The sequence below is a fragment of the Neomonachus schauinslandi genome, chromosome 11 (assembly GCF_002201575.2).
Source record: "Neomonachus schauinslandi chromosome 11, ASM220157v2, whole genome shotgun sequence".
Lineage (NCBI taxonomy): Eukaryota > Metazoa > Chordata > Mammalia > Carnivora > Phocidae > Neomonachus > Neomonachus schauinslandi.
Genome location: NC_058413.1, coordinates 109,014,835 through 109,040,986, shown reverse-complemented (window position 1 = coordinate 109,040,986; position 26,152 = coordinate 109,014,835). Strand labels below are relative to the sequence as shown.

At 43.8% G+C, this 26,152-nt stretch overlaps 2 protein-coding genes across 3 annotated transcripts in view; one reads left to right on the top strand and one right to left on the bottom strand.

The window, feature by feature from the left end:
• Positions 1-26,152, bottom strand: part of PDGFD (platelet derived growth factor D) — a 215,595-nt gene that overhangs the window by 92,423 nt on the left and 97,020 nt on the right. The window lies entirely within an intron of this gene.
• Positions 7,428-8,627, top strand: DDI1 (DNA damage inducible 1 homolog 1). The gene has a single exon (XM_021696504.2). The coding sequence runs from the start codon at positions 7,428-7,430 to the stop codon at positions 8,625-8,627; it is 1,200 nt and encodes a 399-aa protein (XP_021552179.1).

Below are 26,152 nucleotides of genomic sequence, written 5' to 3'. Positions count from 1 at the left end.
ATATTCGTAAGTGGAATGGGAACGATAATGGAGCAGGACGGGCATGGGAGTCTCAGAACAGAGACACCAACACCTCCAAACCTTTCTAATAATAGGAAGGAAAATGCTCTGCACTGGATGCCATTAAGATGGTCTAAGAAAGAATCCTTGTATCTGGGCTGCTAAATTTAATTTTTCTGAGAAAAACAGAATGTGAGTTGATTTCTCTTTTATTTGCTTTTTTTACAAATAAAGCTTTTATTTATCAGGCTTTGTTTCTCATTTTCATGGTTGGAATACAATGAAATCCTATTGACAGATGGGCTTTAGCCATGCTAATTACCATGGCGATCAATTAACTCAGCTGCTGTTTAGAATAGAGGAAGTTACATAAACAACAATCTGGAAATTCTCTCTTTTATAAAGGCCATTGTAGAAACATCACCTATCATGCATATAATTAATGAAATATCCGGGAGACCATGTTATCATGGTACAGGGGGCTTTTGCATTTATTTGAGACCTTTTCACTCTATCTTTGTCCTGTCAGGAAACTAGCGGACATCCACGCTGCAAAGACAGTTGGACCCAAAGTGTCAGCTTAAATAAAGTGACTTGCCACATCACTCACTTTGGAGCTGGCCTGGCCAGTGGCTGGAGGCCTCACATCCTCCCTGTCTGAGAGGACCGCACGCTATTACTCATGTGTCAGGGGTGAATGTGTGTGGAGAATGTCAAAACTGGTTAATTTCAGGAAGTTTTGCATCATCTCATAGATATGTGTGTTGTCCCATCAACACTTTTAAAGTGTGATATCCACTGATTATACACATTTATACTAAAAGCAACCACAAGGACTTGTGGATATTCCTGTGGTAGCCTCTGCCCATTTTCTAATGAAACCTCTGCCCAGGCTAGAGAGTAACATAAGCTAAGACAGACGGGCAACGGAATGCCAACGTCTTGAAGGAATCCTTCACTCGCCATAAAGCAGGTGAAGGTGAACTGAGGAAGAGGCCATGCAGAGTTCAGTCCGGGCACCGCACAGGGTTTTCCTTGTGGAGCCAAGACCGTCCCTTCACCAGGAAGGCTCTGACCGGAAGGAAACATGGGCGGAAACTCTTGTGTGTGTGTCTGTGTGAAAGCTGGGGACAGGAGGCTGCTGCCTCCGTTTGGTTACAGCAGCTACGAGGACAACAGTGAACAGTGAGACGTACGTTTGTGTGAGGAGAAAGGAGTCAATGAGTGCTGTGATCAAGGGCTGCTCCTGCAAACCCAGGCAGGTAAGAGGGCATGATGGCCAAATCCTTCCTCTGGGCCCAACGCAGCAGCGCTGTGTGCAGTGAGCCTTCTGCAGGGTCCTGACCACGCCCTGCGTGACCCCAACGGGGAGCATTCATCTCTTCTGAGCAAGCACAACGTTTGACTTACACACCGATCATGACTCTTATTAACTTCTAGTACATAAAGTAATTCAAAGTACTTGAGTCTTCTCTCCCCTTGTAGGTATTTTGTTCTTTGAAAGAGGAAAATGACTCCGAGTCATCCTTCTGTCCTGGAAGCTACTAGTCCAATGACTTGCTTATAGGATGTGGCCATTAAATCTTTACTATGAGAAATTATTAACATGTTTCTGAGCTCATCTCCAGATGGCGCAAACGCTTAACAAAGTATGTAAATAAAAACAAGTCTATAATTTTCCAAATACATATTCTTCTGGACAATTAATAGGGCCAATTCAAGACATTCCCAAAGAATAGATTTCTTCCACTGATTTCCCACCAGGAATCACTATACAGGAAGAACAAGGAGGAACAGCAGAGAAATCACAAGTAAATTAGAACTAAATAAAAAACAAATACTAACAGTGGTTTCAGACCTTAGCAGCATCCTCCTAGCAGCATTAAGAAAGGACTTATGAAGATCTAGGACGTTAGTGACACTTTGATGGGGATTCCTGTCCAATCCATAGGGCTGTGGCTATTTTCCCAGTCATTCCAACACATTTGCTTGTACATCATGATTGACGCCCTTTGTTAGGAACTTTGTAGGGCTCAAGTTTGAATAAGATATCTCACATCAAAAAAAGAAAAAAAAAAACTAATGTAGGAAACATCCCACACAGTAATTTTATTTTTTTATTTTTTTAAGATTTTATTTATTAGAGACAGAGACAGAGAAGCAGACTCCCCACTGAGCGGAGAGCCCGACGTGGGGCTCAATCCCAGGATGCCGAGATCATGACCCGAGCCGAAGGCAGACGCTTAACCCACTGAGCCACCCAGGCGCCCCCTATTAGTATTTTTTACATGGTTATTCTCCATAGAGCAAAAATTTAAAAAATGGAAACATTCTTTTACTAAGGCACACTGGAAGTTAAGAAACAAGTAAGTATCAACCCATGAAATCATATATTTTTAAAGATTATATTTATTTATTTATTTGAGAGAGAGAGCAAGTGGAGGGGAGGGAGAGAGGGAGATGGACAAGCAGACTCCCCGCTAAGCATGGAGCCGGATGCGAGGCTTGATGCTAGGACCCTGAGATCATGACCTGAACCGAAACCAAGAGTCAGACGCTTAACCAACTGAGCCACCCAGATGCCCCCATAAATTGTTTTTAATATGTCTTTAATTTATTAAACTTATTTAATCTATAAGTGTTTCTCTCGCAAATTATAAGTAATCTACAAACCTTCAGTAATAAGGTGTGTGTCCTACACATCTGAGTATTTCTCATATGATTAAGACACTGGAAGGGACTATAAAGCACAAAATTGTAGCAGCAAAGCTTCTTAAAAATAAGTAAACACACACACATGTATATCTAGACTTGGAAAGTAAAGCCAAAGCCAAAAGTTCTGTAAAGCCAAAAGCTATCAAGAGATATTATTTTCAACATGCAATATATAACTTAAAATGCATCCCTTTTCATGACAAAATGTTAAAACAGTAACCTGTAAAATAAAGTGATAAAGACAATGCCCCCTAAAAGTGCTCCCTGCTGGAAATGACATCATTTTTTAATTGTACATCCAAAGTGATTGAAAACATGTCCAGACTGAGTGTGCACTTGCTGACTTTCTCTCTCCCCACACATGTATATTTGTGTGTGTGTGTGTCTTCTGTCCATATTCTGTCTCCTTATAATAGAGAAAAACTCAGTAGCTGAGTTGCCAGCAGATTGATATGGAATAAATTGTCAGGTCTCATGAGTTTCTTCAATTATATACTGTTTATACATTTATTTAAGAGGTTTTATCATGGTGTTTAAATCTCAAAGATGGGCAATACTAAACCTCTCCAATGGGAAACCTTCAAACATATGAATGAAAGCTTGAACTTTCATCAGAGTATTGTCAATGTGCCTATTAAATAATTATCCAAAGAAATAAATGTCATTCATTTGCAACCTTGGAGGCACAATTATTGTATTATTATAAAGCGAATGGCAGAACAGGAAGAAAATTCGTGGTTTAACCTCTACATCAGCTTTGAAAATTCTGCATCTTTCCTAAGTTGCTTTGCGAATTTCAAGTAAATATTGCCCTGTCTTAAGATTACACTTTATTTTTAAAATAGTAGCAGGCACATATTTCAAGGAAGGAATCCAAATGCAGCAAGCTAATATATTTGCTTAATGTGGTTTAATTATTATATATGCTACATACTGACATTGATGCCTCTACTCCTTTTTCACAGAAAAGACATTTATTTGCCCTGCAAAGCGAGGCATGGAACTTTAAGCCGTCAGCTGACTGTACTAAGTGAAACCATCAATTATCTGGATTTTTTTTTTTTTTGGCTGCATTAAGGTTTTATAAAGAGGCAAATTATAAAGGGCATTATTGTGGATTTATTCCAAAAAATAACTTCAGGGCTGTTTCCTTGGCCGGCATGAAATCAGTGTCATCTTTTCTATTTTCTGGGTATTTAGGCTGTACAATGAGAATTGATTTTGTGAGCGATAGCCCCGAGACCTTGCAGGGGTCTCACTTATCGAAGAAAGGTTTGATTATGTTCCCATACTGTACTTACCAAGGAAGAAAAAGCAAGAGAATATACTTCACAGAAACTCCTCAGGAGAAGTTATAATAGCCTCCAGTTACCTGGATTTGCACATCGAGATAATTCAGATAGCCCATTTCTCAAAAGCCTGTGCAACAGGAATTTATGGTGTGGGAACATTTTATATTTAGGAGTATTTATATATACTCCCAGTGATCCCTGAGTTTATTACATAATCAGAGTAACTTTTTAATTGCAATTTTGAGGTAAGATAATTACCTATATGGTATCTGACTCACCCACAGTGCTGAGTCAGATGAAAGAATCATACAGTATATACAGCCCCAGAAGGCTGTGTTTAGCACTTCAGATTCCAGGCTGCTCTGCAACAGAGATTTAAGGCCTGCACGGTGGCTGGAATAGAGGACACTAAGCTCCCTGATAATCCTGAATCCTATGGGATATTCTACAGAATGATGACACTTAAATGGCCAGACCTTGAGGCTTCTTGCTTTCCACTGTGTGTTCCCAGAAAATGGTAAAATAGTAAAAGGCACATAAATGCAAAATGCCAACAAAAGAATTACAGCAAGCTAATAAAACAGACTGCAAAGCTTAATTATGTTCAGTATCAAACAACGGTAATATGAAAAAAAAAAGATGTTAGCTTCTTTTGAATGTGAACCCTGGATTCTTGCTCTGCCAAAAAAAAGGGGGGGAGGGAAGCTTATTCTACAAAAATAATTTCATCCACTGTTTAAGAAAACAAAACCCTTGCATTATCTCCCTAACTTACTAAGATTTTAAAACCGAACTGTGCAAAGTTGGTTGGTGGGAAGTGAAAAAGGACGTGGAATCGGAGCCTTGCTGGCTTCTGGCAGAGTCGTCTGGACGCTACGGATCTCCTCTTACAGTTGCTCTCGAGCTCAGCACCACCACGGCTGATCTCTGACGAACTTATCAGGACACCAAGAACTACAGAAGAAATTTGTTAACTTAATATTTTGAGTCAAAGGGCCATCCATCTCTACAAATAGTGAAGAACTGCTCTAAATAATTAATAATTTTCTACGTGAAAATTATAATGCTAGATTTTTTCCCCCTACAATTTTATAAAATCCTCCTTTTCCTGAAATGCCACTGCCTTTCTGGTTAAGGGTGTGAAGTCGGGCCCCGCACTTCCCAGCTCTCAGTCTACACCACGTTCACCCCCTGTGGCTGACTTCTCGCCGTCTCTCCAAGCCCAGGACTTTCAGGAAGCCTTCCCTGTTGGCACCCTCTCCACGTTCTCCATTTGTTCTCCAGATATTACTCATTTCTCTCATGTTGTATTGACTTCTCTGGTATTTTTTACCCCCCTGTGATTTGTGTGTGTGCATATGCATACATGTGTGTGTGTGTGTATATGTGTTTACACATGTGTATACATGTGTGTATGCATACGTGTGTATGCGTGTGTGCATGTGTGTATACATGTGTGTATGCGTGTGTGCATGCATGTGTATTGTGTGTATGTGTGTGCATGTGTGCATGCATATGTGTGCATGCATGTGCATACATGTGTGTGCATGTATGTGTGTGTGCCTGTGTATACATGCGTGTGTACACATGTGTGTGCATACGTGTGTGCACATGGGCACATGTCCTCTTTCAGACTGTGGCTCCTCTACGAGCATAGCCTGCACGAAACATTACTCATGTGTGCATCCCCAGAACTTAGCACACGCTTCACACACACTGGGCGTTCAGTCAACATTTCCAATGTAAGTGAATATGAGTATGGAAATACAGTGGTAATTGGACCACTGAGTGAGATACAATCCTTCATCTGAGACAAACAGGAGAAACAGAAACTAAAAAAGTTCTTTCGGCTGAGGCAACCTCTGATGGTGCAGGTCTGACAAAACTTGAAATTAAAAGGGGGGTTGGGCAAGGCAGAGGAGGTTGACTCACACACGGGAAGGCCAAGCCAGGGCCGAGGAGCTCCTCACAAACACTTCGAGAATACAGAGAAGGAAGTGGCACCCAAGGATTCTACCCAGCGCCACCTGCCCCAAGGACCTCTCTCCGGCCGCCCGCGAGCCCGCACTCTGGTGTGTGGGGGAGGGCAGCGTGCCCTACGGCCGAGAGGGAGCCACAGACGCACAGAGAGGCATTCAGGATGCACTCTGCTCCAGAACCCGCGTCGGACTGGTCTCCTCGCAAGCTCATCTCACACGTCCCCTGGAGGTGTTCGCCTGCTGCGAACGGGTCTTGCCTTTATCCACACACTCTGTTCTTCACCCTCCCCACATCCGATGGCTGGACGCCGCCTGTCCGTTCTACTCAAGAACCACCCTTCGCGCCCCGCGTTGGCTTTGGTCCTCCTCCTGTTTTCATCTCCTAGCAACAGCGTCCCCTCTGAACCAACGAGAAAGCATCTCCTGGTCCTCCTGCCCCCTCGGGGCCTTCCCAGCTCGTGAGAAACCTCTTCCTTAAATCAAGTAAATGAAAAAATAAATACACATCACACACACCTGCTTCGAATCCTTCCCATTTCCCTTCTCCTTTCTCTCTTTTCTTTCCCTCCCTCTTTATACTTTTGGAGGGAGGATTCTTGCTTAGGGATACTGTTACATATTCCCGGGATCCAGGAAGGACTCTCTAAATCGGTTGCAATCCTTCTCTTTGCAGCGTCACACCCCGCCCTTCGAAGTCAGGCTCCCTTCTCTGGGGACCACCACCGGCCTTGTCATGAATTCTGGCTTCTGCAAGCTGAGCTCCAGTGTTCGGACTCACGCGCTGACCGTCGGTCCCCCCGAGGAGCTGAGGTCCCCGCGGCCAGGCGCAGGGCTGAGCCATCCTTCGCCCCGAGCTCAGCGCACGCTACCCGCCACGCGGCAAACACGCACTCCCGTGTGGGGTGCACGCGCAGGAACACGGACACGGCTCTCGAGTGGCCAAGCTGTGCAGGAAGGGCTGAAATCGCGTCTTGCACGACACGCGCGCCGCGGGGCTGGAGGGGCTGGGCTGGGCTGGGGGCCGCGCGGCGGGCCTGGAGGGGCTGGGCTGGGCTGGGGGCCGCGCGGCGGGCCTGGAGGGGCTGGGCTGGGGGCCGCGCCGCGGGGCTGGAGGGGCTGGGCTGGGGGCCGCGCCGCGGGCCTGGAGGGGCTGGGCTGGGGGCCGCGCGGCCCGGAGTCGGGCGCCTCCGAGCGAACGGGGCTCCGAGTTCCACGCAGCGCCACACAAACGAGCCTGGAACGCACGCCGCCCCGCAGGGTTCCGGGCGGCCGCGCAGGCGGCGCTGAGGCGGGCGAGCGGCTGGGCCTCGCCGAGCCGAGGACGACGCTCAGCGCAGGCGGCGCACCCCGAGGGGCAGCCGCACCGCCGGCGAGACCGGCTCCAGCCAGCCAGAGGACACCCCGATGCCCGGGGCCCGCCCGGCCCGCCCGGGCCCCTGTCATGCTGGTCACCGTGTACTGCGTGCGGAGGGACCTGTCCGAGGCCACCTTCTCCCTCCAGGTCAGCCCCGACGTCGAGCTGCACGACTTCCGCCTGCTCTGTGAGCTCGAGTCCGGCGTCCCCGCCGACGAGACCCAGCTCATCTTCCTGGAGCGGCTGCTGGCCGACGACCACTGCTCCCTGGGCTCCTACGGCCTCCGAGACGGCGACGTGGTGGTGCTGCTGCAGAAGCACAGCGCGGGGCCTCGGCCGCCCGGACGGAGCGCCAGCCTGCGGCGCACGGACTGCCCGGGGGCGGCCGAGCCGGGGACGGCGGGCTGCCGCGCGCCGCACGCGCCGCACCGGGCCCCGCGCGGCCCGCAGCCCCGCGGCCTGGCCTCCGGAGAGAAGAGGCCGTGCGCGCGAGGCCTGGACAGCCCGGCCCTGATCCGGAGCATGCTGCTGTCCAGCCCCCACGACCTGTCGCTGCTCAAGGAGCGCAACCAGCCCCTGGCCGAAGCCCTGCTCAGCGGGAACCTCGAGACCTTCTCTCAGGTCCTCCTGCGGCAGCAGAGGGAGAGGGCCCTGCGAGAGCAGGAGCGGCTGCGTCTCTTCGCCGCCGACCCCTGTGATTTGGAAGCTCAGGCCAAAATAGAAGAAGAAATCCGGCAGCAGAACATTGAGGAAAACATGAGCATGGCGATGGAAGAGGCTCCGGAGAGTTTCGGGCAGGTGACCATGCTCTACATCAACTGCAAAGTGAACGGACACCCTCTGAAGGCTTTCGTGGACTCCGGTGCCCAGATGACCATTGTGAGCCAAGCTTGTGCCGAGAGATGTAACATCATACGGCTGGTGGACCGCCGCTGGGCTGGCATCGCCAAAGGGGTGGGCACGCAGAGAATTGTTGGCCGGGTCCATCTAGCCCAGATTCAGATTGAAGGCGACTTCCTCCAGTGCTCGTTCTCTGTCCTGGAGGAGCAACCCATGGACATGCTTCTAGGACTAGACATGCTCAGGAGACACCAGTGTTCCATCGACCTGAAGAAAAACGTGCTGGTGATCGGCACCACGGGCACGCAGACTCACTTTCTTCCTGAGGGGGAGTTACCCCTGTGTGCCAAGCTGGTGTGCGGTGCCGGGCAAGAAGACTCTCCAGACAAGGAAGTAGCGGATACTATTAAGCATTCGGCCAAGGATTTAGGACGGAAAAAGCGTTGAAATGGGTTATGAATATGCCACCATCTTGGGGAAGCCTCAGGTCCGGGGAGATTCTAAGACATGAGCTCACTGGCAATGGAATCATTAAAAACATCAGTAACAACCCAACCTGGCTTGGGGACTACCTTCTGGGATCCGTCACTTGCTTGATCCTGGCCCCTCCTCCATTTCCCTTACCCAAAGATCACCGAACCTCATCCCAGGAAGGCTCTGGAGGCTGCAGGTGATTTCCAGGTAACCCATGAAAGGAAACCTTTCGAGGCCCTGTCCCATCAGATTACAGGGTGGGGTGGCTTGTCCAAACCAGACGATACTTTGCAGATTCCCTAAAAATAGCCATCACTGCAGACCCTACCAAACATCTACACAAAACGATTTCAAATCAGCACTAACAATAATTTATATTAAGAGAAATATGCCTATCTTCCCAGATTTTGTTTTCTTTGGGAAAGTTCTTAGAAATGGTGAGTCGGTTACACTCCAGTTGATTAATACTTACAAATATCTGTTTTGGACAGTATAAAGGCCGATTTCCTCATATTTCATGTCTTCCCTTCCACTGGACTCCCCTAGACTCATGCTCGCTGCAATCTGCCCCTGCAGGCCATTTTTGCCACATTTGAGAAAATGGATTTTTCTTCAGGAAGTCTGAAATAATGTCCTCTTTCCCCTGCATTCAAAGAAACCCTGGTCATAAAATAAGGGCCAGCAAGTAGACTTTTTTTTTTTTTTTTTTTTTTAATTTTGGTGCATTTTGGAAACCTAGGGGTTGGTAAGGGGGGGCCAGTGGGGGGGTAGGAGCAGGCCATGGTCCAGATCCCTAATACTCATTTCAGCTACAGCATCTTTTTTTTTTTTTTTTAAACAACAACAAACCTCTGCTCTATATATTAGACTGCTACAGAGTATTGTGGGAACAGAGGGTTTCCCTATTAAAGTAACATTTGAAAACCTCTGAGTGAGAAGACGTCTGAGCCCTCATTCAGCAATATGATCCATTCGAACAACCCACGCTGCGTTACTCCTGGAAGATCCAGGACGCATTACAATCTGTGGCTAAAACCCCTGACAGAACGGGTCCAGGTGCCTGAGGCCATCAGACTCAGAATGTTTCAGGGCAGTAACCCATCAAGACGGATATGAGAAAGAGGGTGCATTCAAAGTCAAGAAACACATGTTCTGATTCTAGCTCTGTATTACTTGGGCAAATCAGGTCACATTTTACACAACTCTGATTTCTCGTCTGCAAATTACGTTGGAGGGGAGAGCCATTTTCAGGTACCAAGACTATGTTACGATCGAGGGCATCCTTTCAGTTATTCTCTTTTCCCAACAAAATCTAAAGCCACTCAAAGCATTCCCTAAAGGCTACAGGAAAAAAAAAAAAAAAAAGTCCTTCCCTACCATCACCTTTCCCTACCATGCCTTTCTTGGTCTGCTTCTTTTTTTAAATTTATTTTATTTTATTTATTTGAGAGAGAGAGAGCACAAGAGGGGGTAGGGTCAGAGGGAGAAGAAGACTCCCTGCCGAGCAGGGAGCCCGATGCGGGACTCGATCCTGGGACTCCGGGATCATGACCCGAGCTGAAGGCAGTCGCTTAACCAACTGAGCCACCCAGGTGCCCTCCTGGTCTGCTTCGTGGTGAGACTAACCATCTTATTTCTCTAGCATCACCTCTCACCCTCCAGCCACCATTACTTTACCTCTCATGTTCTTCTTCCTTATAGGTGCTCCCATGCTCACAAGCCCCAACCTTGTCTACATTCACAGCAAGGCTTATTACACTCACTAAACTGCTAAAAATGAGCAATGGACAGTCTCTTTTCTACTTTTGCTTCTAAGTACTCAGCAAACAGTAACCAACAAAATGAAGGAAGAAATCCAGAGTAAAGCCAGGGATAAGCAATTTAATGTCTGTCACTAGATGAAAACGGACCCGATAGATACAAGGATTCCTTCACAGATAAAAACATGCATGTTCCTCAGCAGTTTCTACCAGACTCTGTTTCCAGGCCCATTTATGGAAAATGCACGTCTGATGTGCATATGCCATATGGGACTACTTGATATAAAAGTTTGATATAGAGCCGATCAGGATAGCTAACCCGTAAAAGCCAATGTAAAAAATCATCAGGTCTTTAAACTGAAAGATGATCTGTACCATCACAAATCCAAACATACACACCCTCCCTTCTCAGAGGAACATCCCTCCTAAAATAGCTGCGGTGGTTCAGGACCAGTCTCAAGAATAATTCCTTGTTTCTGGTTTTGAGCTAAACTCTATTATTCCATAACTTCCAATAAACTTGTCTTCACTCTTCCTTCTTCCAAGAACATATTTAATTAATGTAATTTCTCTGGCATGAAATAATCCTTTTAATATATGAAATCAATGTCACTTGAGTATTATCTTTTGTAAGCTCTCACCGGATTATTTAACTATTTCTCATAGCGTAAGTTTGGAGTCATCTAAAAATTTCTGTCATGTTCCTTTGGACATATTCCAGCTTCTAAAAATATTACTTGAGTAAATGGGTTGATAAATTAAAAATACTTTTATTGAACTGAAAAGTGACAATCTCAAAGAAAAATCAATAAACAGAGTGAATTAATTAAGCGATGTCCTTCCTGATTAATTTTTAACATCACTGTCTTTCAAATCAGAAAGTATTTTAAAAATTAGTTTCACGGATTTAAATCTTGACTCAATACTGTGTACACTTGAATAGATCCTAATCAATTAAATTTTAAGTGGATTAGTTTTAGGAAAAGGTAACATCTTTTGCACGCCTATCATGTAAATTAGGTGCTATGCAAAGTACCTTGCATGTATTACTGCCATTAATCCTCAGAAAAAACCCTCAAAATGGTCACCATTAATCTCATTTAACAGATGAGAAATTCAAGGCTCAGAATGACGAAACATTCAAAGACCCAAAGCTTCGTGTTTTTAAAACTTTTTCTTGACGACAATCTACATTTTAGATTGTGACCCAGTTTCACACACACACACACACACACACACACACACACACATAAACCAGTCTGTATCTCTGAAACAAAAAGATCCTTGAAATAACATGAAATGTTTTATCCGTTCCCAGCCTATTACTTTGAAAAATTATATTTTTATTACTTAAGAAAATATATTAGACGTGTCCCACTCATTGTATCCCACCAACATATCCTGACCCACAATTTGGAAAAACCTGACTCACCAGATCACTGAGTTCAGGTCTTTCTGATTTCACATGACAAGTTCTCTCCACTATTCAACCTTCTTTATGTGTCACAGCTGAGTCCTAGCTACCAGTAAAAAATGTTACAAAATGTCGCTGATCGGATTCTTGCTACAGTATGTGACTAAACCGTGTACAGAAGTTTTCATAAAATGGGTGAGACTTCAATGTTCAGGATCCTCCTTTGCTGAAATGAATGCCAATAAACAGCCCCACTGCTCTGTAAGTAAAACAAAAACCAAAACCTATGGAAATTACCTAAATGCTGCAAGTAAAAATGACCCCAGAGAAGCGGCCAGCAGAGCACACACAACGTTATTTATTGAACACCTATGAACTGAGCACTGAGCCAAGTTGTTACAAGTGGGGAAATGAGTAAGTTACAGTTCCAGACTGGAAGGTGAGCACAGCCTGGTAGGGCAGGGGAAAGACTTGTAACCAACTCAGGATGAAAAGGGTGCACATGGAATTAGTAATATGTTGGTGCAAACGAAGGAAGGGATTTTAATTTGGGGTTATTGTTAAAGTAAAAAACAAGCCAGTAAAATGCACTTTCAATATGTCTACAATGACCATCACTGATGCCGGATAACAAAACGTTCTCTCCTCCTAAAGTTCAGGTTTCTAATATAGAACTTATAATATCTACTGTTGGGCATTATCTACTATTGGGAATTTACTACCTGGAAGATGATGAACAAATCTTCATTTTCTCTCTACCCATTAGTAATCAGGATAAAGCATACCACATGATGACACTGACCTAATGCTGTTAAAGATAATAAGCCCTTAAAAAAATCCATTAATCCCTTGGTTTCTCCTAATGTCCATTTAAATGCCCGTCTTACATGAAAGGAAATCACTACTGTTGATAAGCATGCATTTCAAGACTGCGGTAATGCATTCTGCCACAGTTAAACCAGAAGACCCATGTTCGAGATTTGTAGAAACATACAGTCTCAACTTCTTTCTTACAATACCAGGTCATAAAGTTTCTCTTGTTCCTAGGGGAAAACCCACTCCCCCCCAGAGAAAAAAGAAATGGAGGTCTCCATATATGAATTCACTTTCATTGTAGGGACTAAATGTAGTTGTTTTTTTTTTTTTTTTTTTTAGTTTATTTGAGAGAGAGAAAGCAAGAGAGAGAGCACTAGTGGGGCGGGGGTAGGGGCAGAGGGAGAAGGAGAAGCAGACTCCCCACTCAGTGGGGAGCCAGATGCAGGACTTGATCCCAGGACCCTGTGATCATGACCTCAGCTGAAGGCAGACACAGCCAACTGAGCCACCCAGGCGCTCTTAAACGGTGCCTTTTTAAGAGAACACTGAATTTATTTCAGAGGGCCATTGCTGACATCCAACATTCCATAAAGAAAAATGTGAGTGAATGGTGGGAGAGCGATCTGGGATTCACACCAGGGGGAGACCGCTGGGGAAGATATTATTCAGTGCTAACATTCATAGCGGTTCTTTGAGGTTAACAAGAGCCTCGAAAACCAAAGAGGAACAAAGGTAAAGTAAGGGTAGAGAAGGAAGAGGGGATTAAAAAAAATCTGAAAAATCTGTGTTGCTTTTAAAACTAATTCTCTCTTGGTTTAACTGCTGTTTCATACGGTGGGTGGGGACTGGGCTGAGATTAAGGATTAGCTCTTAGGGCCACAATACCTCATCCATCCTTGGCAAGTTATCCAAAATGAAAATGTTTTCACATCCCAGCCTGAGTCCAACATGCTTTTGAACCCGGGCTTGTTTGCATGTCTGGGTCCACCTGTTAGAATCTCAGAATTTCTAAGAGTCTGTGATCAGAAAAATGGGGTCTGCCATCCTGCTGTGCTTTTTTTCATGGATCCATTTAACAGGCTGTGGAGATGAGCCCGCCTGTGGTGGTTTTGTCTCTTATTACCACACTGAATGTTTTCTGATGGTTTCTTTCTTCTTCTTCTTCTTTTTGAAGAAAGACTTTTATGATGAATCCAGCTTTTCTATTTCTAATCAGTAAGGCTTATTTTATGAAATCATTAGAAAAATCGTAAGATAATTTCCTGCTGTGTTGAAGTCCATGCGAGACAACATGAGCTCTACTCCAGGTGCGAGAGAAGTGTCTATTTTCCTACTGTTAATTGATATATTGATGCTGTATCCCAATAAAATAGACACTGATTACCAACATAAGCATATCCCAGGTAAAATAATCACTTAATGCCATCAAAGCCTTACCCTACAACATCAATCACTATTCTACAATCTTCCTCTCCTAGCACTTCACTACAAGGAGCTTGACATGGAGAGGGAAATTTATTTAAGGTTTCATTAATTCACACAGTCCCCCTTCAAACCCATGTCGTGTCTAGGGATTTAATTAGTCTATCTGTCAGAAAGTATCAATGTTTCCCATTCATCGATGTCACTAAAAATTCAGTATTTTTTTTTCAAGAGTCCAGTCACTGTCCTCTGTCATGCAGAGAGACAAAGAAAAAATAAGTTGCCGTCACAGCCTTTAAAAGTTAGAGGAGCTAGAAAAAAATGCCAAGTAAATGGTTGCAAAATAATATTGAACTCTGTGCTGAATCATGAAATACAGAATATGAGTTCAGGGGATGATCTCCTGTATCCTGAGATGCTAACAACATCAGGACAGGATCTCCTGGGCAAAATTTTATTGAGCACCTACTATATGCCCGGCGCTATTCAGGTGCTGGATTTGCAGCAACAATTTTCTGGTGCTCAGCAGTACTCTGATCTGTAGCCGGCCAAACAGGGAATCTGTCCCCTCCTTAAAGATGGGCCATTCAGGGTTGTTTTGAGGTGACCCAGCTAACCAAGCCAGCTTGCCTGTGGCAGATTCTCAGGGTAAACTTCAAGGCCAAGTGTGTGGTCTGTTTCTGCCTTGACCCACGGTGACACCGTGCTCAGTTTCCTTCCTATTACGGGCTTAGTCTTGGGAGCAGGGTTTGACAACTGTAAACAAATACTTCTCTCACAAGCTAATGAAAAGGTGTAGGGCTCACACAATGCATGAATAACCAGCAACACGGGCAGAAGAAGTTAACTATCGAGATGAGTCAATTTAATGGAACATTTGTCACACACTTAAAGTCCAGGGAATGGGAGCTGGAGTTCTCATGGCCAATGAGACACCAACCAGATGGCACTTATATAAATGTTTGCGGACTCTGAAAACCTGGAATGGGGCCCAAATTACCAACAAAAATCTAGTAAGTGTTGGGAATTTCTGAAGTGATAATAATCCTGTTCATAATCATCTTTTGCATTTGGTATTTTATATGAGGCCAACAGTACCTGCTCAAAAAATATAGATTTAAAGAATGAATAAATGGAAAAGCCCCACATTTATTAACAAGCTGATGTAGAGGCTCCCTGCTCGGCGGGGCGTCTGCTTCTCCCTCTCCTGCTCCCCCCTCTCGTGCTCACTCTCTCTCTCTCTCAAATAAATAAATAAAATCTTAGAAAAAAAAAAAAAACAAGCTGATGTAGAGAAAGTGTGACTTTGTATTTAATTTTTTATATAAAAATATTTAAGTATAATTGGATTATATATAGACAGATTATCTTTGTATAATTAGAATAAATAAATATGTTCTGGGTTAATAACATGGTTGATATTTACATACACAGATTTAAATGTAAGTGATCCGAGAAATCAGTCCTTAAGGTGCTTTTAGTCTGGTAAACTTGCTAACTACTCCACTCTAAGGATAATTTAACTAGCGTTTGCAGGGGCCTCGTCACTCCTGCCCTCAGTCCCGGGCAAACCAGAACAGTCAGTCATCCTACAGATGTTGGAAGTGGGTCTTTGATTTAAGGCACACGAACATACTGCAGGAACCTCCAGACAAGCCGCAGACTTAACAGGCCTGAAGGATCGATGACCCACGTTACCAGTATACGTCCAAATATATGCTGGATGTAGAACGTCCTGATCTATTTGTACAGGAGAAAAAACCTTATTGAAACACATTCCTCAAATATGTCTGGACTGGAGAGTTAATCATTTTAAAAATCATAGAAAGCCACAACTTAAAAGAAGTACTAAAGAATTTAGTGAAAGAACCCTATACTTTTTTTTCAAGAAAATCCAGAAGTTGACAAAGCTGCTTTTAATTGTCAAGACTTCCTAGAAGTGGTATGTATTTATACTATACAATATGGAAATGAAATGAGTGGAAATTGATGTCAGAAAACGGCAGCACAGGGTCCTCAAAATAAATATTTCAAATAACGATGAACTAGGATTATCCTGAAAAAGCACCAATAAAACAAAATTATGCCAGTGTTTACACTGAGGATGGATTGAATTCAAGTCTCAAAGTAAATCCCAGGTTTTGCACTTTAAGGGGCTCTCTGAACAGAGCAGCAGAAACTTCATAAAGGAACCCAAACGAAGAACGATGTCACCTCCGCATTTGGAATTGCCACGGAGCTAGGAGAAGGGCAAGATGCAAGGAAGAGAGCGGAAGGTAGGTCTGCCCACGGGGAAGCAGCAGAAGACAAGCGGGTTTCTGATAAGAAGTTGCGCTTACGGACGACAAAGGATGCCCACAAGCAGCAGTTCAGCTGAGTATCTGGTCAAGGAGTACGAGAAACATGGGAGGACCCCGAAGCGGCAGAAAGCCCGACAGAGCTGGGGGCTGGGAGGCAAGGGGAGGGAGGGCGGCCTGACAGTAACGTTGCCATGGAAACCAAGGTCTGAGAAGGTTCTAAGGGAAAGAGGTCAACCACTAATGTACCAAATAATGTGAAGAAAGGCAAAATGGCCAAGTGAGACTTTTACCTTCGCCACCAGAAGGACAATAAAGCCAGAGTGGCTTTCAGAGAATTGAGGGAGAGAAGTGGAAGACTTCAGGGCAGCCAGAAACATGTACACAAGGCAACTTTTCTTATCCATTGAGCCAGTTCTTCAATCCACCGTTTCATAACTTTCCTTCTGGCCTATCTCCTCAACAATGTAGAAGGAACCGATAGTAAGAAAAACTATCTATAAATATACTGGAGCCAGGGCTCCAAGGGTTAGTTATTCTATCAGAAACAACTGCATGACGTTAAACCAACAGACGGGCAGTTAGAGTAAAACAGAAGCAAAGACATTCTGCGTTCAATCACCGCCAACTGCCGCCCCTCGGTATCCAGAGCCGTAACTGACAGAGACCCATCTCACGGCTAATCCACAAGCTCTCGGAGTTTCTGTCTCATCTGGCAAGGTCTCCACCGTGAGAGCCTCATTATGTAACGACTCTTAAGTGTCTGGCCTCAAAGTCTCTTCATTAATGCAAGAAACCAAAACAGCACTTAAGCTCTTTTTCTCTAAGTGTTCAGTAACGAAGGTGTATGAAAAAATGCAAAAACCTGTCCAGGCCCCCAACTCTTCACAGGGATTCAAGTTAAATTGCTTTTCACAAGCCATTTCGCAAAAACTCCAAAAGAACAGTGGAAAATATGCTGTTTGAAGTTTTATTTTTCGGAAGACATTCTAAACATCTTTCGAGTTGTGGCTGATACTCTAAAGGCACATGTGGAAGTTTCAAATCCCCATCAGCATTGTCACTTTCGATGGCTCTGTGAAGGTCTGAAGCATCCGGCAACCACCTGAACAGTCTGGTAGGAAGTTCAGAGAAGAGGCGAACGGTTCGGCATCCTTTAACTGAAATGCCAGGAAGACTAAGTGAAGGTGACCGGTCAGATGAAATGCGTTACGTTCATTAACAGATGGCCAAAATGATTTACTAGTATGTAGCTACGGTAAATCTGCTATGTCTTTGATAGTGATTAAGAAGCACTGACTTATTTCAGTCTCCCAAGATACAGATGAATCATCTTGTACACATTTGTGAGAAGACGAACAGCTTCCTGGATTCCATATGTAGGAGAGCCTTCAGTGAAAACCGGTGGGTATCGTAGGGGGGCAAAGAAAGAAACCATGCTTAGCGTTAGAAGCCAACTGAAGCAAATGTTTCCTGAAGAACAGTGGGTCCCACACTGCAGAGAGGTTAGGAAGAGGGCTGAGAATTTGTGGCTTGATTTGGCAAGATGGAGGCGGTCGTTGGCAGGAACGACGTTGTGGGTGCGGTGGAGACAGAAAGGTTAGTCTGAGGAGGCCGGGGGGTCTGCTGGAGGGAAGGAGATGGGGAGAGTTAGGACGAACAGCTCTCTCAGGACAGAATTCTCCCAGGGAAGCTGAAACACACCTTCGCAGATGAAGGGGCCATGACAGCATCTGTCTTACTGTGCAAGTTACTGAGTATATGTACATGTTGACGGGAATAATCCAGTGGGAGGAAGAAAGTGAAGAAATAGCGAGAACAAGGAAACCTCAAGAAACACAGTTCTTGGGTGTGAGGGAGCGATGGGGCCTTCGGAGCAAGAATTCACGGCTCGTGGCTGGAAGTCAGGCGGAACACAGAGATGCAAACACGGGCTCGCAGAGCTGATGGTGGGAAGACAGCTACTTAGCTCCACCTTGTATTCTCACAGGGACGTAAGGGCCAAGAGCACCCGCGAAGCGTGAGCGGAGGGTATGGAGGCCCAAAGACTGAGGGAATCAGAGTCATTCTGGAGCAAGAAAGACTAGACTGAGTCGGAAAGGGGACTGAATTTCAGACCAGTCTGGGCGGCCCACTTAAGATTCCAGTGTCAGTATTTTATTATTTTTTTTATTATGTTCAGTTAGCCGCTGTGTAGTACATCATTAGTTTTTGATGTAGTGTTCAGTGATTCATTAGCTGCGTACCACACCCAGTATGCGTCACAGCACGTGCCCTCCTCAATACCCACCACCCTGTCACCCCCTTCCCCACCCTCCTTCCCTCTGAAACCCCCGGATTGTCAGTTTCAGTATTTTAAATAAAACTAGCTCTGCTGGGGCTCCACCCTCGGTGGGAAAAACGGGGGCTGAGGATCGCACCAGAATGCACCCAACTCTGAGGCTCTCACTGTAGCTTCAGGTGTCCATCTATCAGGGGAAGCTTTCACAGAAGGATAAACCATGCATCCACTTAATTCACCACCACCGATCCCCGCCCTCAGCGCCCAAAGCAGTTTTTAGGCTGAAAACAGGCTGCGAGCCAGGCAAAGTGAACAGAAGCTGCACCTGCTATTTCCTCCGGCCTTAGACGTACTAATAAGCAGTGGAACAGCGTGCTGATTAAAGCCAGGAAAAGGAACAGCCCGCACAGGGTGATCCAGAAGTGAAAAATCAGCTCTCCATTATTATGGGAACCACGGTCATTAACTCTCATAATCATTACACAGAAGTGGATGCCCAGTAGCTGGGGGGTGGGGAGGGGGTGCGGGGGAAGTTTTGGTATTCAGGTATCCCCAGAATGGTATTGAAGAGCATCTCACTACCATAAAATGAGAAAAATTAATTTTAATTGTATTGACCATAAGGCCTCCAACGTGAACTGAGAATTAGTTGACAAGGACAGGGCAATTATTAAAGGCAATATATCAAATTCTACTCAGATGATCAGTGGGGTGCTCCAGGCACTGCTGTTCGTGACCTTTCTAGTTGACACTTTCATTAATGATGTCTAAGAGGAGAGCCAGCATGGGAATGGATTTTCAGAAATGATTCTACCACAGGAGTTATTCCAAATGCAAGCTTCCAACATCACAGTAATAACTTGAGTAGAAATGAATACAAAGGTTCTTGGGAAGACGTAAAATTTAAGACAGGCAATTAGACAGTGAGATAACACAGATAGATGGGTAAAGTTCTAGGTGAAAATCTTAAATAGTTAGGATGGGGACAGTAGCAGACCATGCCACCCCCCCAAATCTGCCACTTTGACATCCCAATTATTTTGAGTTAAAGTTGCTTAAGAGATGAACCATGAGAGACTATGGACTCTGAGAAACAAACTGAGGGTTCTAGAGGGGAGAGGGGTGGGGGGATGGGTTAGCCTGGTGATGGGTATTAAAGAGGGCACGTTCTGCATGGAGCACTGGGTGTTATACGCAAACAATGAATCATGGAACACTACATCAAAAACTAATGATGTAATGTATGGGGATTAACATAACATAATAAAATAGAATTAAAAAAAAAAAGAGCCAGGGTGAGAAAAACCCTCTGACCCTCCTTCACCCCCCTGAAAGCAGGAACTAAATCTCCCACGCAAAAGGCACCCTCCTCCTGCAAGCAGGGTAGAAGGCATCTCTACCACCAGAGATAGGGAACTCAAGGCTGAGAACTAAGAATAAATAAGCCTTGCTACTTCTTTCCTAATTTGCTACCCCACACCCAAACTTCTTTGTCTTGCCAAATCTTCACAGATTGATTGTTTTCTTGTCAAAAAGGTATAAAAGCTGCCTACTTTGGTCACTTCTTTGAGTCTCATATTTTTATGGGCTTCCATACATACCAAATTAGATTTGTTTTTCTTGTTGATTTGTCTTATGTCTAATTATTAGATCAAAGGACCTAGAAGGGGAAATGGGAAAAAATTTCCCCCCCCCTACAATGGTGATTCCGGGGGGGGGGTTCCCCAATGATTACACAGTTCCCAAATAGTTTTATTAGTGACATTTATTGAATAAAAACGCCTGCCAGATACTATAAACACCACCATTGTGTCTGCAGAATGTAATCACATATACTGCAAGTACACAAATGCCATATGCTTTTTCAAAAAATTTAAGAAAACATTCTTGGTATACATTTTCAATTGGGGTAAAATTCACGTAACATAAAATTAACCGTTTCAAAGTGAACAATTCAGTGGCCATGAATAAAGTCATAATGTGGTGTCACCAGCCCTCCATCTGTTCCAAAACATCATCACCCCAAAAGAAAACTGCACCCACTAGGCAGTTTCTCTGCACACCCCCGCCATCATCCTCCTAGCCACGGGCAACCCCCAATCTGTGCTTTGTCTTTTTGGATCTATGGATTCTGTATATTTCATCTAAACAGAATCATACAACACGTGGCCATTTGTGTCTGGCTTCATTCACTTAGCGTAAGGTTTGGAAGCATGCATCAGTACCTCACTCCTTTCTGTGGCCGAAGCCAACGTGTTTTGAACGACGATGTTGGCTTGCAAGCATGGCATGGACCCCCCTCCCAGTTCTGAGCGACAACAATACGCAGAACCCAGCAGAAATCCAGTGAAAACCAGCCTATTCTGATTAATGACAACTCTTACAGAGAGAAGAGCAAACAAGAGCTTGTTTTGTTAATTTTACTCTAAGGAATCATTCATGAAACTGAATATGCTGCCAGAGAAAACTTTCTTTACTTAAGTGACATTTTGATCTTTACTAAGGAGACATAATAAACATTCACTAATTACTGATGAGCTGGAAACCTTGGAATTCCTTAGCTAGAACGCAGAACGTACTCAGTAAATTTCTGCGGAGTGAATTGCAATAGGAATAGAGGAAACTTCGGTTTTGTTTGTTTGTTTGGGTTTTTTTTCTGTTTTTTTTTTTTTTTTCTGTCCATCTCGAATTAATGCAATATGGGTGACGTGGAAGGCAGAGTTGTTCCTTTTTCATGGCAAAAACCATGTGCATTCTCAGAATTTTCATGAATCTGCTTCTAAAACTGCCAACTGACCTACGTCAGGGATGGCGGGACAGGTGGTCTTTCTATGAAATGTCCTGAGTAGTCTGTAGAAAAAGTCAGAAAGGATCTTCCTTTTTCCTGTTTAAATCTACATCTTTATTCTGTGGGAGCTTTATTCTAACAATGTCTGGCACAGAATTTCTATGTTTTTATTCACTGACAGAAGCACAGTGAAGTAATTTTTGAGACAGAATGTTGGTCTTAACTATAATTTTTGGGCTATGATTTTAAGTCATACTTTCTTCTATTAGTTGGTTTATATGCTTATGATTTAATTGACCAGATACTTTCTTATTATGAAACCTGGAATGGGGAGCTTCTGTTAAGGACCTCATTCCATTGAACTGAAGTGGGACAGCAATCTAACTTGATTTCCTAATGATACTTTTGAGGAAAAAAATGGGCCCTTTTTATATCATAAGCATTTTCAGAAAGAATACTAAGAAGCTGAGACTCCATTTACAATGTATACATTTTCCTCCAAGGAGACATTATTTCATTCTCTCTTGTATTTTAGATAGTTGGCTAAAAACACTATGCAAAATAACTGGAATTTGACTTTTCTCTGGTCTGTTTTTTCATAAATGTGTATCTTAAAGTTTGTGGTCATTTTATTTACTCATTTAATTTAAATGAGATAGCAATTCATTCCTGCAGAAACTAATCATTGCCCAAAGAGGTTTTAGAATGTAATTAGCTTATTACAAAAATGCGCCAGATGGATCTACTATTCCTATGAAAACGTGTTAAACAGCTGTAAGAGCTATGAATTGAAGATAAATTATTTATAACTTTCAACATAATTGTAGTCATCTATAAAACTAAATTGCAGCCACATAAAAATAAACTTTTTTTGGTGCCGAATCAGTTATATAGTTTGCAATAGAAGGTACAGAACGAGAAGCCCATATATTCAGCAAGGCAGGATTTTATAAATACTTGCATAATCCAGAGAAACAGAACTAGATATGATGCTGAGACACAAAACAACACATGCTCAGTGTAAAATTTGATGAATCCATAAAACCGGATGAACCAATGGCCCCGAATTCCGGAGGCCTCCAAACGGCAGGGCAATCTTGGCTGTGAAAACACTGTCACGTAGCAGAGATAAACGAGATTTACGGTGTAGCCAGAGGCAGAACCGAGACATTTAGGAGGGGAGAAGATTCATGACCACAGAAGAGGCAGGGAGGCCAGCAGAAGAGGAGGCCTGATGCTTTTCACGAGCTCAGCTGGCTAGGAGCCCACGCGCCTACTGTTCCCACAGCGGGAGCCAGAGAGGTGGTCCTCAGGGAGCTCTGCAGCAAACACCACAGCTGCAAACGCCACCGTACACGGATGGCGTGTTCACCTCCCCAGTGGGTTTTCACGGTTGGGCAACGATTACTAGAAAGGAGGAAGAACGTCTCCTGTTCCTGGGAAATACTGCGCTGGTAAAATGGCAGCTACATTTTTGCACAATATCCCCTGTAGATTGCTTGTTTAGCACTGTCATCCTCACATTCACTGTTGACCTTCAGCATTGGTGGTGTTTTAACTTAATTCTACTGGATGTTGGTCAAAGACTGAGGAAATCATCTACTCTCCCCATTAAATCATTTAAAAGAAATGGGTCAACCGTAACCAGAAAGCAGGCAAAAGTCTCAAGCAGGCAACACAAAGACAGATGAGAAACAAGTAAGAGATGTGAGCTAATGTTCAGTCGCATTAGAAATAAAATAAACAGACGGGCAATGAAGTGTCACCAGTAACAGGGGGCTGGCCAAGTCTTTGGATAAAGCACTTGGAATCGGAACAGAGAGAAGGGGATTCAGACAGTGATGGATACACAGGAGATGAGAAAGCAAGGACAGGAGTGTGGAGAACGTCCTCCAATTGTTTCGTGCTGGTTGGGGGTGGGGAACAGAAGGGCAAAGGGACAGCGTGCACTCACATGGTTTCACTTGGGAGATACCTGAAGACATGCAAATGCGAAGGGAGCGACCAGTAGAAGTTAGAGACAGACAGGATAGAAGGGGCAGCAGCGCAAGAATCCTGGAGAGGGGCAGGTTTCAGAGAAAGCACAGGTGGAGGCTGGTGGGTCGGGCAAGGGGAGGGCGGGGCCTCAGGTGCAGCAAGGACCTTACCGTTCCCACAGCCCACGCCCCACCCTTGAACTCAGAACCACAATAGGAATCTCTTAGAAAACATTATGCAAATAGCATGTGGCCTATAAAAGTTTATTTTTAAAAATATTTTATTTATCTATTTGACAGAGAGAGAGAGAGAGAGAGAGCACAAGCAGGGGGGGCAGCAGGAAGAGGGAGAAGCAGGCCCCCGCGGAGCAGGGAGCCCAATGCAGGACTCGATCCCAGGACCCTAGGATCATGACCTGAGCTGAAGGCAGATGCTTCACCGACTGAGCCACCCAGGTGCCCCCAAATTTTATTTATTTTAATTTAAAATTTTTAATAGAAACACTACCTGCTACTACTCCTGGATTTTTATACATATGTCATATCTGTTCAAAAGCAAATTCTCTGACAGGAAAAAGGATGCCCTACTCCATCGTAACACAACACAGCAATTCATTTCAAAGAATTCACAATACGGAATTAACATATATACCACATATTAACATATAAATAACATATACATTCAAGTTTAACACACACACACAAAGAGTCTGGCAAGTAGAGTCAGATTCAAGATCAGGTATTTATCAGAAAGAATACAGATTTTAGCATCAACAGAGACATGGATTTGAATCCTGTCTCTTCTCAATTTCTAGCTCATTCTTTTTGTTTTAATATTTTTAAAATTTATTTATTTTTTACAGAGAGAGAGTGCACGCATGTGCAAATATGAGTGGTGGGAAGGAGAGGGGCAGAGGGAGAGGGAGAGAGAATCTCAAGCAGACTGCCTGCTGAGCACAGAGCCTGACGTGGGGCTCAATCCCACGACCCTGAGATCATGACCTGAGCTGAAATCAAGAGTCAGACGCTTAACCGACTGAGCCACCAGGTGCCCCAGTTTCTCGCTCATTCTTATTCACTGCTGTATGTTTGACATTTGGGATAGTGTCTGTCTTAATAAATATCTGCAGAAGGAATAAATGAATGAAGTTTTTTGGCTTGAGATTTGGGTCCCTTATCTGTAAATGGAACTAATAATCCTCCTCACTCAAGTGTGCTACAAGGAATAGAAATAACAGATTAATGTGGTAATACAGCGTCTGGCACTTAGTTGGAGCTACGTGGTAAGTACCAACCTTTTGCAGTAAAAGTAAAAAAAAAAATAATCATAACTTTGAAGAATTAAGAGAAAGTTTCAACAAATCAGAAATTTATTTTTCTTAAAATCTGAAATTCATCTTTAGTGTGATCAGTTTAAAATAGTTTTTACTTGGAGAAACGTTTCCAGAGTTTTTACTGGAGTGACCTAATAGGTATCGATGTGTTACTTCCCCATGCTTAACTGCAACGATCCAATGTGCTACAGAAATGACTATGGAAGCACCATCATAATAGAACCATTGCCACAGAAATGGTATTTCTCCACTTTGCTCTCTTCATCTGGATGTATTTCCTTCATATGAGAGTAAGAAAAAACACTCACACAAATAAAACCCTGAAAGCAATTTCTATTTCTCGCTTAAATTTTTCTTTTTTTGCCTTTGAAAATAACACGCCTAATAAAACATAAAATCAACAAGCAGAAGCCGAATGCTCCTCCCCACCTCCAAGTTAAAAGATGGATCTACGACATGGACATAAAATGGGCAAAAACTCTGTTTCCCTAAAACTGATCATAAGTTTTACCTATATAAAATTTATCAAACAACAAAGGTTCTGAAAACATAGAATAGAAAAGAGAGAGTTATCCATACACATGTCAGATTATCTACAAACATAATACCATCATATGTCCAAATTGTGTCTTTTCTATATTCTTTACCCGTGTAGTACGTGACTGGGTATTTACTATGAAGCATGCCCGTATATGCACACATCTCTGTCTGGACATTCGTAGGGGTTGTGGAGTGTCCAGGAAGAGGTACTTTCAAGTCCTAACCCTCCATAACTGGGAATGTGACTTTATTCAGAAAGAGGGTCTTTGCAGATGTAATTAAGTTAAAGGTTTTGGGATTAGGTCATCCTGGATTTAGGATGTCCTTATAAGAGAAAGGAACAAAAGTTCTAGGACACAGAGACGCAGAGAGGAAGGCCAAGTGAAGACAGGCAGGAACTGGAATAGAGTAGCTACGAGCTAGGGAATACCGAGGATGGTGGGGAGCCACCAGGAGCTGAGAGACAGGCCTGGAAAGGAATTCTCTCTGAGCCCCTGAAAGGAACCAACCTCGCCGACATTTTGATTTTGAACATCTGGCCTCCACAAGTGTGAGTACAAACATTTCTCAGTTGTTTTAGACCACCAAGTTTGTGGTGATTTGTTACAGCAGACCCAGGAAGCTAACCCAGCATTCAACAGAAAAGGTGGGTGAAGGAAAGGGAACTTGGTGAAGCGATAATGCTCTGCGTTTAATCACATTTAATCTCATTAAACCTTGGGGTTGAAAAATGCCCCCTTTGACAGGAGAAGAATTTCAGGATGAGAGAAGGGATGTTCTCTAACATTATCACCACTCTTAGATCCCAAGAGAATACTAGTTTTGATTAATTATGGATTAGAGTGAAAAATATTTTTGTTGAGGGGTGTT